The sequence below is a fragment of the Fistularia commersonii genome, chromosome 3 (assembly GCF_037954325.1).
Source record: "Fistularia commersonii isolate RoL2024-O1a breed Wild chromosome 3, RoL_Fcom_v1.0, whole genome shotgun sequence".
In the NCBI taxonomy this organism is placed as follows: domain Eukaryota; kingdom Metazoa; phylum Chordata; class Actinopteri; order Syngnathiformes; family Fistulariidae; genus Fistularia; species Fistularia commersonii.
The window spans coordinates 23,578,710-23,590,515 of NC_141286.1; the positions used below are offsets into that span (position 1 = coordinate 23,578,710).

At 46.1% G+C, this 11,806-nt stretch overlaps 2 protein-coding genes across 2 annotated transcripts in view; one reads left to right on the top strand and one right to left on the bottom strand.

The window, feature by feature from the left end:
- Positions 1-6,639, bottom strand: part of homer2 (homer scaffold protein 2) — a 28,055-nt gene extending 21,416 nt beyond the window's left edge. The window contains exon 1 of the mRNA XM_086144271.1: positions 6,026-6,639. Within this exon, the coding sequence (XP_086000397.1) occupies positions 6,026-6,030 (5 nt within the window). The 5' untranslated portion in view covers positions 6,031-6,639. The remainder of the gene's footprint in view (positions 1-6,025) is intronic.
- A 406-nt stretch (positions 6,640-7,045) lies between these two features.
- LOC147235912 (uncharacterized) lies at positions 7,046-10,222 on the top strand. Its single transcript, XM_086144273.1, has 4 exons — positions 7,046-7,211; positions 7,529-7,699; positions 8,963-9,133; positions 9,358-10,222. Exons 2-4 carry the CDS (start codon positions 7,530-7,532, stop codon positions 9,602-9,604), a joined length of 588 nt encoding a protein of 195 aa, XP_086000399.1. The 5' UTR covers positions 7,046-7,211; position 7,529; the 3' UTR covers positions 9,605-10,222.
- The last annotated feature ends 1,584 nt before the right edge of the window (positions 10,223-11,806 follow it).

The window sequence follows — 11,806 nt, forward strand, 5'->3', positions numbered from 1 at the left end:
CTAATTATGATGACGACACGTCAGAGAAAACGGGGTCCGATAGGCAGCAAAAATTCATGAGCTAATAAAGCTTTCATTTCAATTGGGATTACGGTTCTCACAGAAATGAAAGCCTAATAAATTCACTGCCCCCTTTAAGCCTAATCTCGGTCTTCATCTGCTTTGGGAACAACAAAACCCATTATACAGATCACTGCTGTCACTTTACGAAAACACACACACACACACACACACGCATACGCATACGCTGACCTTTGCAGGGGCGGCGTGCAGAGCCAGCTCGCACTGGCAGGGGAGGAGAAGTGAAAGGCCACCGCTGAACACATGGTTGCACTCACACAACTGCCCGGGTGAATCCAGTGATCTGCTTTTTCGCAGATAAAAACCATTAGGGTTGATTGATTTTACTGGATAAAAATGAAGACGACATGCGGGACGTTATGTCAGCCGGATTCTTCGCCCTGCTGGCTGTGGAATGCTCCCTGTCCCCATCTGATGCTTTGAATAATTTAGTGTGTGTGCTCTCTTGCGGAGAGCAGGTTTGAGTTAGGCCGTACTTTCTGCCTACACACACCTACGAACCCACCTCGGGCCCATCCGCACGCATGAAACGACGATCGTGCACAGGCAGCAGAGCGCGTTATAAAACCGGGGGGGGCGTCCTGATGGTCAGATACCCCGATAACCGATCGTTTTTAGCCGCACCGCCGTCTGCAGTCCATGTTATTATAATAAAAAAGCTGAATGCACAAGTTAGCAGCGCCCCCGCCCCCCGAAAAACCGTCTGAAAAACACTTCCATGATTTCCACATGTCATTATCCGTGAGTAATAACTCCGGGATTAAATTACTAAACACTAAGCCTGCCCGGACTCCCGTTCTCTAAACATCCACCTGAGATTTAACCCAAAAAGAAATAAAAAATCGTATTCATCGTATTAACGTCTGAGCCCGGACGCCCCGGAGACCGGCCTGACTGACAGCAGGCAACGTCTCGCTGCGAGTTCGGAGGGTAATTTGCCCCAAGAGGTGCAGGCGTCGCGTGATGGTACGGCAAGAATTCAGACACATTTTTCCACAACAGCCTCATCCGGATACCTGGGTTCGGGGAAATCTACCCGGGGGAACATTCCTGAACAGACTCCCCCGCCCATCGGCCCGTCCCATACGGTCTCCGTTCGCTCTATTAGAATTCACGCACTGACCGGCTGGAGAGGGATCCTCGAATCAAATCTTGCATCTCAAAAACGTCAAAAGTGCTGACAGTTGACGCTTTCTTTGCTCGCTTGAAGGAAATCGGCGTCTTTAGAAAGTGTGCGCTTCAACATTCCAACCAATACACGCAATGTCACTGAACCAGTGCAAGAACTCGCACAAGGATGAGACCGCATAACTAACAAGGCTTCGTGCGCACGCACACATTATTCTTGCTCCCCGGTGGCCCAAAGTGAGCGTCCGTGTTTCGCTTTTCCCTCTTTGTGCACGGGTGTCAGGTCCTCCTCTAACTGGGTCAGCGGGGAGATAGCATCAGCAAATACATAAACACAATGCCCGGGTTTTACCGCCTTGTTTGGAGTGTTGCGCGGATGGACGGGGAGGCTGTGCGGGTGCACGAAGGAAGCCCGTGACGTTACGATACGATCTCGCCGTTCGCGGGGACGTCTCCGCCGCCGGGGTCTCATAAGGTCACCGGTCAGTTTCGACGCCTGGTCCCGTGGGAATTCTCAAAAAAAAAAAAATGCAAGAAACCGAAGTGTTTTACGCTCAGCGGGGGTGTGAAGAAGACGGGCTTCAGACTTCTTGATAATAAGCTCTTGAGAGGAATGTGTTCGCTGTCACTGTACGTGATGTGTCGGCAGGACAGCGAGAGCTTTTACTTTGGATTAGTTTTACTTTACAGGGGATTCTGAGAAAAAAAAAAAAAAAAAACGCCGTCCTCGAACCCGAGAGGTATGAGCAATTCGGCACTTTCGCGCCCGAAATGCGAACGACGACGGCCCAGCTGGGAGAGGGAGCGCGGAATTAGAGCGCTGATCCTTCCTTACTTTCTCCGCTTTGTGCCGACAACAAAGCGAGAAGCAAAAGAACACCTTCTCTAAATCTGTCACACGGAGAAAATGAGAGGCACATTTCTGGGTCGCAACGTGCACAGAAGCTGCCGCTGCATAAAATGGACTGAAAAATAAATACAGACTGCCGTGAGACGACCAAGGCCAAATTCTTCGTGAGCGTTAAATACCTGCATTGGAAAAACACTACATTTTCCTTTGCAAGGTGTAATCCTTTCTTACGTGTGCGTGTGTGTGTGAGTGTGTGTGTGCCAAGCAAGCAGCGATGAGGCTCGCTCGGGCTTTCACCTACGAGGCCCTGGCTGCTTGGCGAGAAAAGTGTGTTGTCTGACTGGATGAGCAAAGAACGCAGGAGAGCGCAGCTCTGCGGGGTCGTCACCACTACGCCATCTGGGCTTTTATGAGCCTCGCCGCGCCGCTAATGAAGGCAGGGGGTCAGAGGAGGGCTGCTCGGCCCTCAGATGATAGAAACGGATCGCCGGCGGCTTCAGAACCCCGTATTTTACAAACTGGAAAGAGAATAGCGAGCGCGTTAATTGCATCGCTGCATTGCAAATGTTCCTTTTTGAATGATTCATCATTTTTAAGTAATTTCTCTGAAATAATTCTGCAGACAGCAATGGATGAGACACACACACACGCACTTTCATTTAAAAGAGTTTTAGTAATTGTGAGTGATATTTCATTTCACCTGCAGCTGATTTGAAGCAGGTGACTTTGTATCACTGTTGCTAATAGTTTTGATTTGAGTCATTAATGTTTTGTCAGGTCTTTTTTCCGACCCCCGAGGTAGTTTGACCTTACCTGCAGATTCCTACCTGCAGCCCCTTTGCTTTCACATAATGAAGGCATTAGCCCTCAAATCAGTTCAATCCCTAAACTGATGAAGGTCATGATGAAAGACTCAGGAGCAGGAAGGAAGAGCTCTGAGAATAATTCATCTCTGGTCGTCAGCAGAGATGAACCGATGTGCTGAATTCTAATTAACTTTTTTCTTCTTTGCCTTGTACATCAACCATGTTTGGTGTTTTTATTTTTATTTTGACATGACTTAAAAGGCATCCGGCGCTGCAATATGAGCGATACAAGGACGATTAATTGCGATTTAAACGATTAATCGGACGCCGCTTTATCAATACAATCCTTCAACTCATCAAAAAGCCACGGACTACATCAGAATATTCATGGACTACCTCGACTTTACGTCTACCTCACACACTTTACACTTTTTGATTAGCGCATGATAAATTGCTAGCCACCGCATATTTCATTTACTGGCCTTGATCGAGCCTGTTATTTATTTATCGGTATGACGTCCTCACTAAACTACCTGTGTCACCTTTTATTACTGGCACTCATGACGGACAACAGAGTTAGAATTCCATTGTAGAACTAAAAACGCATTCCCCTGCCGTGCCTATGACAATAAACACTTTGAATCCCTTAACATAACGAACACAAATACAAGTCGTTCCTCAGCACAGCGGGTCATTTCTTCAAATTGCATTACGTGCCATGCTAATTGTGATTAAACATATAGCTTTTGGCTATGTAATTGGGCTACAAATTAAAAACAAATATTTGGTCCTCGTCGTGACATTTTCCAGTCTTTTCAGGCAACTTCTTGCAGACTATTATGTAACTCTGTCCTACTTTCTTGCAATGTCTTTTCTATAATTGATGTTTGAAAAGGTGGCTCGAGTCCTCGTGGCCTTTTTGAAATCAATTAAATCAATGAACCGGGAGGGGGGCCGGGCTAAGAGGGTAGAATTTGCGGATAGAGACACAGAGGCTTAACTTTAAATCTCAGAGCTCTGAGGAAAGGGAAGTGAGGAGGAAGTCTCCACAGAAGCACAGCATAGCAGCAGATGGACTCCTTGGGCTGGACCATCTGGTGAGGACACATCCAATCCACCGTCAGCCTGTTCCCTTTCATTCACCCACTCCTCGTCTACAATTCAGACCCACGGCCGCTCTCTGAATGCACTTCCTCTACCTTCCCGGAGAGCCCGCTAGGCTCAGACAGACAGAACACACACTCCGATTAGGCTTACAGTCTACTCTCCTGCCCGGGCAGCCAAGAGACCCACTACCACGTCACATGTCACCGAGCCTAATCAATGAGTGTTAAGCCCTTGGATGTCACTCTTTGGCCAGCCAGGAGATTATCATCTATCCCCGTCCGAGGGCTTCTCCCTGCACGGCTTACTTTAAATAGCAGTATGTGGATTGCGTCGCCGTCTGTGTGACTGCCTGTTCGCTAGGCAGTCCGACAGCTTTATTCTGCGAAAAAAAAAAAAAAAAAAAAAAGCCACATGTGGGGAAAGAGACGCGAGCTGCGAGACGGCACCCGAAAATAAAATCGCCGTCACTTTCCCATCCCATCCTCCACCCCTCTGGTCTGCAGGATTTATTTTGCACTGTGCTGCTGTAGGAGTCACAGAAGAAAATCACCAGCATCAAAATGGCCTGAAATCAGGGGGGAGGCGGTGACCTGTTCACACACTCCTGCAAACAGGATGTGCGAGAAAACAGTGACAGTGACAGTGTGTGTGATTTAGTTACACAATAACTTCATTATTGCTCCAGAGTTTCAGGGTCAAAGGGACACCTAAACCGCAAAAGAATACAACTTAATGAGTTTATGCTGGTTGATTTTCAAGGTGCCAATCACTGATAGATAGATAGATAGATACTTTTGCCTGGAGTGTGTGTGCATGTGTGTGCGTGTTTAAGTGAAAGTGAGCTGACGGATGGCAGTTTGCGTATCATCTATGTTGGGGTGTGTTTCACCGGCATCTAAAAGTATTTCTTCAAGACAAATGTCCTCTGGGACATTAAGATCTGCAGCTGAATGTTTAGCAAAATGTGATTGGGGAAGTTTGAGAAAAGTCCTGGTCCTGATTACTCGTAAAAATATGGATGCATGACAGCGATGTGGGAACCCACCGGCTGAGAGATACCGCCGGTCTGCAATGAACGAAACCAGGAAGGAGGAAAGAGGAGTGCTGTCTTTGTCAGGAGGTGTGACCGGCTGTCTGCCGCTGGTCCGCCAGGCCACGCTCATGGAAACAACTCTTAATTCCACCTCAAACCTGCCGGGCAAGTATGTAACTCTCTGGAGAATGAGTCAGGATTCATGCAGGCGTCGAAACCAAGTGTCTGCATTTGGGTAGGGTGGGCTGGGCCGTGGGGCCGGGGGTCGCAAGGGGGTGCAAAACTGAACTTTGCAAGACCAATTAACACTTTGTGATTGCTATTACACAAGCTGGAGCATTCGAAGCATTCACGCAAGTCGTTCAGGTGTTTGCTGGAGTCCCATGGGGAAACAAAAGCATGGGGATTATCTTTATTTTCTTAGTTCCTCAGTCAAATTATAGCCACCCATTGAAGAACAGGCTCTGCTGGTGACTTAAAAAAAAAAAAAAAACGTGCACCAAGAATTCCATCACTAAACCATGGAGGCAAAACAATATTCTCTGCCCTGTAAACAGCTGTGGGAGTGCACCTCCTCCTCCTGCAGCCCTGAGCGCCACACGCACAGCCCACTCCTCATTAGAGGGCACTGTTCCCTCCGACACCTTAGTATCATAACCCTCTCCAAGCCCATTCCCATGTACAGATAAGGAGTATTCCAGATAAGCGCCAAGAAATGCATTTTATATAAAAAATAAATAATAATAATCAATAATAATAATAAAATGGTTTGGCGCAATGGGTCAGAATCTCAGGCGCGTCAACGCGGAATCACTTGGATTTGACACATTGCGAAAAATAATCTCCGTGGAATTGAGTGAACAGGGGTCTCGCTCCGGCATCCCCCGACACATTACACACAACACACAGACAGACACACACACAAGCGTTCCGCGTGTACGGCTCTCACGGGTGGAAACGGTCAAAGTGACGGCTGCCGTGGGTGCAGGTGTCACGAGGAGCGCACCCCGGATTACTCACCCCATGGCCAAGGACTTCGCCAAAAACTCCTTTATTATCTTATTTATTTCTTTCCTCCTCTTGTTTCAGCTCTTAGGGGCTTGGCGATGGAGGAGGTGGTCTATGTGTGTGTGTGTCTGTGTGTGTGTGTGTGTGTGTGGGTGGGTGGGTGGGCGGGTGGGAGAAAATGTGTCTCTTAAAAAAAAAAAAAAAAGAAAAAGTCAAAGTCCACAGACGATAGGCAGCCCCCTTAAGAGTTCATTCCCGGTCCGCCGGCTGCGGACGAGTCCTCACGCCGCCGAGGACGCGCTTCTTTCCGGGGGAAGTGGATTCACCGGCCCGCCGGGCTCCGTCTCCCAGAACCCCCTCTCTCTCTCTTTCTCTCTCTCTCTCGCTCCGGGGGAAGTTTCTCCTGTCGTTTTTTGTTTCTTTTCTTTTCTAAATCCACCGTTTCAAATAGGATCGCTTCGTCCGAACGTCCGTCCCGATAAAAATAATAATTTAAAAAAATATTAATATTAAAAATGGGTTAATTAAAGCGTGGAGGGGGGGGGGCGACGCTCACGACTCGGCGCGCTGCGCTGCGTTCAATTCCGTCCGCCGTGGCTGGTTGCGGGTTGCGGGTTGCGTTTCGCGGGAGGAGGAGGAGGAGGAGGCGGTGCGGTTCCCACCTGCCCACGCCTGTGACAAAACCACCCACACTTTCGCCGCGACCTGCGGAATTTGACGTGGTCCCGCCACGCCACGATCCGTAGATAATATAGTAAAAAAACAACAATAAATTAAAAGAAAATAGAAATTTGAGACTTACATGCTGGGCTCTTGATGGCACTTTCTGCAATAGCGACCAACCGCGCCACTCGTCAGAAATATGTTTATTTTTTTTTATATTTGTATATAATTATATTTCTTTTGGTTTTAAGGGTTTGAAGTCAACCGTTTCGGTGCCCGGGCCGGGGAAAACGCCACCTTTTATCACGGAACAGGTGCGCCGTTTGCGCCCATCCGGAACCATTAGTGTCGAGCGGTAAAGGTACCCGGGGAAGGATTTGAGTGGAGCACCGATATTCTTGTGGCGCGCCGGTGAACCTACCGGAATCCACCCGTCAGTTGCTTTTTTTGTTTTTATAGTCAAGTCCAAAAGGGTGAAGAAGTCGGTGGACAATATTTCGGGCCACCAGTTTATAACTTTTCATTTCGTTTAAAGGTTTGTGCCCCCCCATTGCTAATTCATATTAGCATATCATTAGCCTAGCTTCCGTCAACCGTGTCGTGTGTGTATATATATATATATATAGCCTAGCTTAAGTCAGTCATATCGTATTTGTAGCCTAGCTTAAATAGTCATGTCATATTTGTAGCCTAGCTTAAATAGCCATGTCGTATTTGTAGCCTAACTCAAATCAGTTATGTTAGCAGCGATAAATTATAAAATTAAACACAGGGAATGTGGGCTGTGTACATCAACCGATAAGCTTCCGTGAAACTCTGTACTTTATGTCACTCTTGACTTGTACCTCGCAGGATGGCCGAGACGGAAGAAAAGCGTCCGAGCGACGAGGATCCGTTCGCGAACAGGTTTTCATTGGAGGACCAGGAGGACCAGCAGTTCGTGGACCGGCCGCCGGACTCCCCTCCCGCCGTGGAGGACTGGAGCGGTCTTACTGGGGGGAACCAGAGGGGCAGAGACAACAGGTGAGGGTCTTAAACACGGACGTTGAGTTGTGTTGGTAATCGTGAAAAAAATGTTTTGAGTGATTATTACACCATTGCTAGTTACTTTCTGGGGGGAAAAAAAAGGAATCAGCAAATGTACATAACAGACCAATGTACATAAGAGATCAATTATATGGAATAAGTTATAATAGTCTGTGGACTATTGTAACTATCGTCCATGGACTTTGACTTTTTCTTTTTGTTTGATTTTATTTTTAAGAGACACATTTTCTCCCACCCACCCACCCACACCTCACGCGTACATAGACCACCTCCTCCATCCCCAAGCCCCTAATAACTGAAATAAGAGGAGGCAAGAAATAAATAAGAGAATGAAGGAGTTGTTGCCAGGGTCCTCGGCTACAGGGGGAGTAATCCGGGTGCGCTCCTCGTGGCAGCCTTCAATTTGACCATTTCCACCTGTTAGAGCCGTACATGTGGAACAGTTGTGTGTGTGTGGGTGGGGTGGGGGGGTGCTGGAGCAAGACCCCTGTTCACAAAATTCCATAGAAATTATTTTTCACAATGTGTCAAATCCAAGTGATTCCACGTTGACGCACCTGAGATTCTAACCTATGGCACCAAACCATTTTATTATTATTATTTTTTATATAAATTGCATTTCTTGGTGCTTATCTGGAATACTCCTCATCTGTACTTGTGAATGAACCCGGAGAGGGTTATGATACTAAGGTGTCGGGGCGAACAGTGCCCTCTAATGAGGAGTGGGCTGTGCGTGTGGCGCTCAGGGCTGCAGGAGGAGGAGGTGCACTCCCACAGCTGTTTACAGGGCAGAGAATATTGTTTTGCCTCCATGGTTTAGTGATGGAATTTTTGATGCAGGTTTTTTTTTTTTATGCCTCCAGCAGAGCCTGTTCTTCAATGGGTGGCTATAATTTGACTGAGGAACTAAGAAAATAAAGATAATCCCCATACTTTTGTTTCCCCATGGGACTCCAGCCAACACCTGAACGACTTGCGTGAACGCTTCGAATGCTCCAGCTTGTGTAATAGCAATCACAAAGTGTTAATTGGTCTAGCAAAGTTCAGTTTTGCACCCCCTTGCGACCCCCGGCCCCACAGCCCACTTCACCCCAACCAAATACAGACACTTGGTGTTGATGCAGTGTTAAATTATAAAATATTACAAATGCAAACACAGTTAATGTGGGCTGTGTACATCAACCAATAAGCTTCCGTGAAACTCTGTACTTTATGTCACTCTTGACTTGTACCTCGCAGGATGGCCGAGACGGAAGAAAAGCGCCCAAACTACGAGGAGATGTTCGCGCACAGGTTTTCATCGGAGGACCAGGAGTACCAGCAGTATGTGAACCGGCCGCCAGACCCCCCTCCCGCTGTGAAGGACTGGAGGGGTCGTACTGGTGGGAACCAGAGGGGCAGAGACAACAGGTGAGCGTCTTAAACACGGACGTTGCGTTGTGTTGACACGTTTGTCTTTACCATGTGGGGGGGGGGGATTATCATTGCGAGATAATCGTGAAAAAATATTTTGAGTAATTATTACACCATTGCTAGTTACTTTCTGGCAGCTGTCACCCTGGATGTAACTTGTCACCTGATCTGCAGCACCCGGTTGTTGATAGTTTGTTGATCCGATATCTGTCACCCTGCAGGTACCACGACCGTCGAGGAGGTCGCGGCTGGGGTGGAGGACGGGGCTGGGGAGGAGACAGGGGCAGGAGGGAGGAGCAGCACAGGCAGCAGCACTGGCAGGACAGGGACCGGGACCGGCACTGGCAGGACCGGGACCGGCACTGGCAGGACAGGGACCGGCACTGGGGCCACGGAAGTGGGTATCGGCCGGGCTCCAACCAGGAGCACAACTCTTATCCCTCGAGGCCAAATTATGACTGCTACTGATCCATACTACTGTGTGCCAAGCACTGAAGGTATTTTGAGTGTATTTACACTTGCATTGCTGTTCCATGTGTGAATATGAGCAAACACTTGTATGTAAATCAGAGCCACACTTCCAAAAGGTCCAGGGGCTGCGCGGCATCCCGATAACTTACAGTTTTCATCATTGTTTGTATTGGATTTTTGGCCCTAAGCACTATCCCACCTCAAATACACACCTCGATAGAGTATTCGATTTATTTCATGGCTTCTTCCACAAAGACCAAGTTTGTTGATCAAGTCATAACTGAAACCCTTTTTCTCCTCAATTGGCAGAAACTCACGTATTATCTGTATTTTCTTATTTTTCCACAAATGGTCTGTCCCATTACTTGAATCAAATTAACAGATACAGATTTAGATGATAAGCTTTTACATTACAACTTAAAATTAATTGTAAAACCAGGGTTTTATCATCACTGTGTGTTTGATAACCATTCAGGAGTGGCAATAATCTTTACATCCTTGTGACTCAGACTGTTTACAGAATTACACAGTAGTAGTGTTGTTGTTGTTGTACTGGTAATAATGAAAGGAAACCTATAAACACATCCGTTATTATTAAATGGATTTTCTTAAGAATTTCTTTGCGTTTTGTTTTTGTTTTGTTTTTTGTTTGTTTTTTGGGTTTTGTGCCTTTAAACTTTATCTACATATAAAAGGGAGCGATACATAATCAGCTCAGAAGTTGTCTTGATTGTAATGACAGACTGTGCACTCAGGACTGCCTCATTGACTTGCTGGAGTTCAACAGAACATTAAGAATATATGGGTTAAACTTTCTGGAAGAAAATTGTTTCTGACTTGTTTGAAAATGCCAGACGTATACCTTTTTTTAACTTCTCAATGACGAAAAGCTTCTGTCCTGCTATTTGCTCACGATAAAATAACCACACTTAGACCATCTTTACAGGTGATTAAATCTTCTCAGAAAATAATGATCACATTCTTGTCTATCTGAGCCTTCTCTCATTTAATCGTGCTAGAATACAGAACATGTATTCCGGCCTTTGTTAAATCTCCCAGAACATCAAGTCAAGAAGATAACAGTATGAGAGTTATCCTGGAAAATAAGCATTTTAGATCACAATTCAGAGGAAAATGTTGATACTCTGGAAAATATTACTGTGTGCCGGTTTAAAGCAGAAAAGTATCATCTCTCCTTTTCTCTCAGGTAACATTGGCTGCAGTTTTCTCATTAAAGATAAAATACAGCTAAAAGAGTTTCGAAATGAAAATTGAATTACAGCAGTAAGTTAAACTAACTGAGCTCACATTTGCATCTAAACAGGTTTACAATGAAACAGATATGATTCAGAATTATTATCTTAAAGTGGCTAAAAATCTTGCTAAAAAGGATCTAATGTAGACAATAGTTGGAAATCGCAAAATAGATTTGCATCAAAGATGTGTAAATTAGAGAGGAAACATTTGGGGTAGGAAGAGGTAGAGACTCTTATCTTAATCCTCACGTTACAGATCACATGTGGAGAAACTGCATTCGAGGCAGGAGACAAAATGTACTTTTGGTTTGTTTTTTGGCTACACTGAACCTTTTAATGTCCTCATTAGCTGCCGTGGCTCGTTGGAGTTTAAAATAAACCGCCGTACAGAAAGGCATCCCCAATGCAACTGAGGCAGTGTTTTGTTATGCTACGACTTCATCACCCAGGGCCTTGTTCAGGATTTTGAAACGCACTTGCATCATTTATATATTATCTCCAAATACCCGATTTGTGTCAAGACGCCTGGATGGAACCGGCGAATTTAGATGCAGAAACCCCGCTGATCCTGTGCGTAGAGTCACTCAGCATTGTTTCTCCATTGGCTGAACGCTACTCTGGGGCTTTCTATTTCTAGCCATGATGAAGGGAGAAGGGGGGGTTAACAGTTTGGACTTCAGTGGTGCAATCAGCTGTGATATGGGAAGGGGGGAGAGGTTAGGGATATATATGTGTGTGTGTAGAAGAGGTTAAGGATCATGTGGGCGGTGGGGGTACAACTGGCACAACTAATCATTTAAGATAGCCCCTCCCCCCCCATACATTGATATGCTTTCATTGTGGGGGAATGCTGGCAAGAAATTACGACAAAAATAAATAAAAGCATATGTACTGCAATGGTATCAAAGCAAATTAGATTAGCTGTCCGCAAGGATTATATTAT

What these genes read in the sequence shown, in the direction of transcription:
- LOC147235912 (XM_086144273.1), top strand. Translation starts at nt 7,530, where the DNA reads ATGGCCGAGACGGAAGAAAAGCGTCCGAGCGACGAGGATCCGTTCGCG. An exon ending in CAGAGGGGCAGAGACAACAG is followed by an intron (nt 7,700 to 8,962) that starts GTGAGGGTCTTA and finishes TGTACCTCGCAG; the next exon opens with GATGGCCGAGACGGAAGAAA. An exon ending in CAGAGGGGCAGAGACAACAG is followed by an intron (nt 9,134 to 9,357) that starts GTGAGCGTCTTA and finishes GTCACCCTGCAG; the next exon opens with GTACCACGACCGTCGAGGAG.